This window comes from Bison bison, unplaced genomic scaffold, assembly GCF_000754665.1.
Source record: "Bison bison bison isolate TAMUID 2011002044 unplaced genomic scaffold, Bison_UMD1.0 scf7180017864279, whole genome shotgun sequence".
Taxonomy (NCBI): domain Eukaryota; kingdom Metazoa; phylum Chordata; class Mammalia; order Artiodactyla; family Bovidae; genus Bison; species Bison bison.
Window position 1 is genome coordinate 4,290,671 of NW_011494851.1, and position 3,755 is coordinate 4,294,425.

Below are 3,755 nucleotides of genomic sequence, written 5' to 3' on the forward strand. Positions count from 1 at the left end.
TGATCTTTTTTTTTTTTTTGACACCTTTACTTTTAACAATAGCCTTCATCCTGCCTATATGCCCTGGAAAATTATCTATATTTTCTGAGTGGGGACAATAAAAGGATCTATAGTATGTGGTTGTTGTGGGAATTAGACAAACTTGAATAAACATCAGCAATTCAGGCAGGACACAACCACCCACAGAGCTGGAGCAGTGTCTTGGAGGTCCTTGCTGTGCTAAGCATGAACTCTGTAGTTTCAGGGTCAAGAGCTGGGAGTCCAGGATAGGGATAGGAGAATTTGGAGGGGTTAGAGAGGCAACTTTCTGGGCCTGGTGTAGTGGTTTTTTGCCAACAGATAGGAAAGAATTTCATTGTTTTAACCGCTGGTAAAATTATAACAAGTGTATGCTGGTTAACTACTAGTCCAATACAGGAGTCACCAAAACCCTTTAATCTGGAGCTTATTATGAGGTGAATCATGGTTTCTTAAGAGAGTAGTACATGACAAAGTTGGAGGAGTGTTTATACATGAATTGAGTAATTTCTTTTTTTAAAGTTATGTGACAAATATTAATAGAGTACTTATTATGTACTAGATACTGAGTAAGAGAAGTAAGGAGGATTAACAAGGCAGACTGGTTCTTGCCTTCAGAAAACTTAGAGTAGTATGAAGACAATACAAACTCATGGAAACAAGTTTGTAGTTTCAATTATGATAAATGCTGTGAAGGAAAATGAAGATGTCTGTGACAGAGATAAACAATTTAGTAGTGGAAGTCAGAAAAGGCTTACATTAGAAAGAAATGATCCAGATGATACTTGACCAGATGCAAGGGAGTGATCTAGGAAGTGTTATAAGAAACTGGACCAGTGTATGCAAAGGCTTGGGGTAGGAAGGAGAGAATCTTTGCAGATGGAGAAGGTAAAGGTGTGGCCAGATTGTAGTAAATGAGGAAGAGAATAGCATAATAAATGGCTGCAGGGGTAAGCATGAATGAGATCATACAGTGCTTTAGATGAAATCACCATATCATTTATTGTCCAAATCAGAGCATGTAAAGGGTAATATTAATAATGGTTCTTAGACAATTGACATGGTCCCCATTACTGTCTTGAGTAAACCAGGAAATATGGTATTCTGCTTACAGGTGGTGTTTTTGTTTCATTTTGTGGGAATACATGGGAGACTTTTAAGCAAGATTGTATTTATATTTTATTTTTTTTTTTTGTATTTATATTTTAAAATATTTCCTTGATCAGTATGTGGACAGTACGTTGGAAGGGCTGTGAAAGTAAAGAAAGAGTGTAGCTTGGAGGCTAGTGCAGTTGTTCAAGTAAGAAATGATGTTGGCTTGGACCACAGTGATTGCAATAGGGATGGAAAACAATGGAACTAGAATTCCATTCCAGGCAGAAGTAGTGTGGATTTTCAGAGAGGAGATAGAGATATTGTTAAATCTAATTTCCTTCTTTATTCTACAAGTATTTACCAGACACCTTCCAATTACATACTTTTTTCTCAACTAGGTGGATCATAAATTAAACTGTTCTCTGACCTTGAACAGCTATTTACCATTCTTATAACATAACTACACATTGAACATCTGACAGCAATGTCCCTCATAAAGAATATTGAGAGGGGAAAAACAATAAAGAATTTTTAGCAAATAAAAGTTATGATATGAATATGATTCTTTAAAACATCAGAATATTTTATATTAGAGAACTATATATTACATTTAACTTCATAGTAAGTTGTTTTCACAAAATTTAATTCAGGAAAAAAGAGTCCCTCATTAAATAAAGACATGAAATAGAACTTGTAGAGGGATACACTGAAATGAAATGGTATATAAAAAAATGATACTTACGTATTAACTGAGTTGGATTCATGTTCAAGTCTTCAGAGTTATTCGGCATTTGGCGTAAAATAGACTCAATTCTGCTTTTCATTGATGCTTCATTGATTCTTCTGGTGAATTTAAATTTCATGATAATATCTGCTATCACATTATTGCCGCTTTGCCTGAATAGCCATAAAAATATTTTTAAGTGTACAATTATGATAATTTTCTGTTCTTTTTACATCTTCTTCTTGATTAGGCATTTAAAAAATTACTTAAGAAATTTAACATTAGAACAGATTCACACACAGTGTTTGTATATGTAATGATATATCACAATGGTATCCTACAAACACTTGATTTCAATGCATAGGACACTGTACGCACCATTCAGGATAGCTTGTTTTTGAAGTCAGAATGCCAGAGTTTGCGTACCAGCTCTACCATTTACTGTTGGACTTTGTGGCTTTTTTTTTCTTCTTCTTAACCTATGTCAGTCTCCTCACATTAAAATGGGTTATCAAGAAGGTTATATGAGTTAATATATATAAAACTTTGGTAAGAGTACATAGCATACAGTAGGAGTCCAGAAGCAGACTCATAGACATGTATAACAACATATTATAGAAGTAGTATCACAAATCTGAAGGAAAATAAGTTGTGCAAGAAATCTCTGCTTATACCACACACAAACAAAGCATTTGAATGTGAACAGCGCAAATTTAAAACTTACAAGCAGGTATGAGAGAATGTCTTTATATATAGGAGAAGGAAGGGATTCTTAAATAAGACATTTTGCAATTGATATTCTACAACAAAAGATTCCATAAACAAACTGTAAAGATAAGCTATAGACAGGGAGAATATATTCGGAACTCAAAATAAGAAATGCTTGGTGCCTCCTATAAACACAGAATGCTTACAAATTAATAAGGAAAAGACAAACAATAGAAAAACAATTCAAAGAAGAGGGACCTTTGATGAAAGAGAAACGTGTAAATAGATGAAACAGGATTCTGTTTATACATCATTTATTTGATCTTAATAACAACTCTAAGAGTCATATCCCTTCCTCTTGGAAACTGTGAGTAACAAGCTGTTTTTTCAGAAGTCATCATCTGATTTTTTGGCCTTATTGTACCTCAAATTTTCTGATAACACAGTATTTTTTTAATTAAATTAATATTTAAGTATAGCTGGGTTACAATGTTGTGCCAATCTCTGCTGTACAGCAAAGTGACTCAGTTATATAAATACATTTGTTTTTTCATATTCTTTTTCATTATAGTTTATTACAGGATATTCAGTATGGTTCCCTGTAATACAGTGTATTTTAAAAAAGAAGAGGAATGAGAATAAGTAGTGTGTGTTTATAAGGTTTACTAAACTTTCCATATCAAGTTTGCTCCTACCATATTTCTGGGCTAGTCTTTTACTACTCTAAACGCTGGGCTGGATGAGCACAAGCTGGAATCAAGATTGCCGGGAGAAATATCAATAACCCCAGATATGCAGATGATACCACTCTTATGGCAGAAAGTGAAGAACAAATAAGAGCCTCTTGATGAAAGTGAAAGAGGAGAGTGAAAAAATTGGCTTAAAGCTCAACATTCAGGAAACGAAGATCATGGCGTCTGGTCCCATCACTTCATGGGAAATAGATGGGGAAACAGCGGAAATAGTGTCAGACTTCATTTTTTTGGGCTCCAAAATCACTGCAGACGGTGACTGCAGCCATGAAATTAAAAGACGCTTACTCCTTGGAAGGAAAGTTATGACCAATCTAGACAGCATATTAAAAAGTAGAGACATTATTTTGCCAACAAAGGTCCATCTAGTCAAGGCTATGGTTTTTCCAGTAGTCATGTATGGATGTGAGCATTGGACTATAAAGAAAGCTGAGTGCAGAAGAATTGATGCTTTTGAA

The 3,755-nt window shown here is 34.4% G+C and overlaps 1 protein-coding gene across 1 annotated transcript in view; it reads right to left on the reverse strand.

Moving 5' to 3' along the window:
- LOC104995185 (transmembrane protease serine 11D-like) overlaps positions 1–3,755 on the reverse strand; it is a 44,487-nt gene that overhangs the window by 12,595 nt on the left and 28,137 nt on the right. Inside the window, exon 6 of the mRNA XM_010848911.1 lies at positions 1,856–2,010. Coding sequence (XP_010847213.1) covers positions 1,856–2,010 — 155 coding nt within the window. The remainder of the gene's footprint in view (positions 1–1,855; positions 2,011–3,755) is intronic.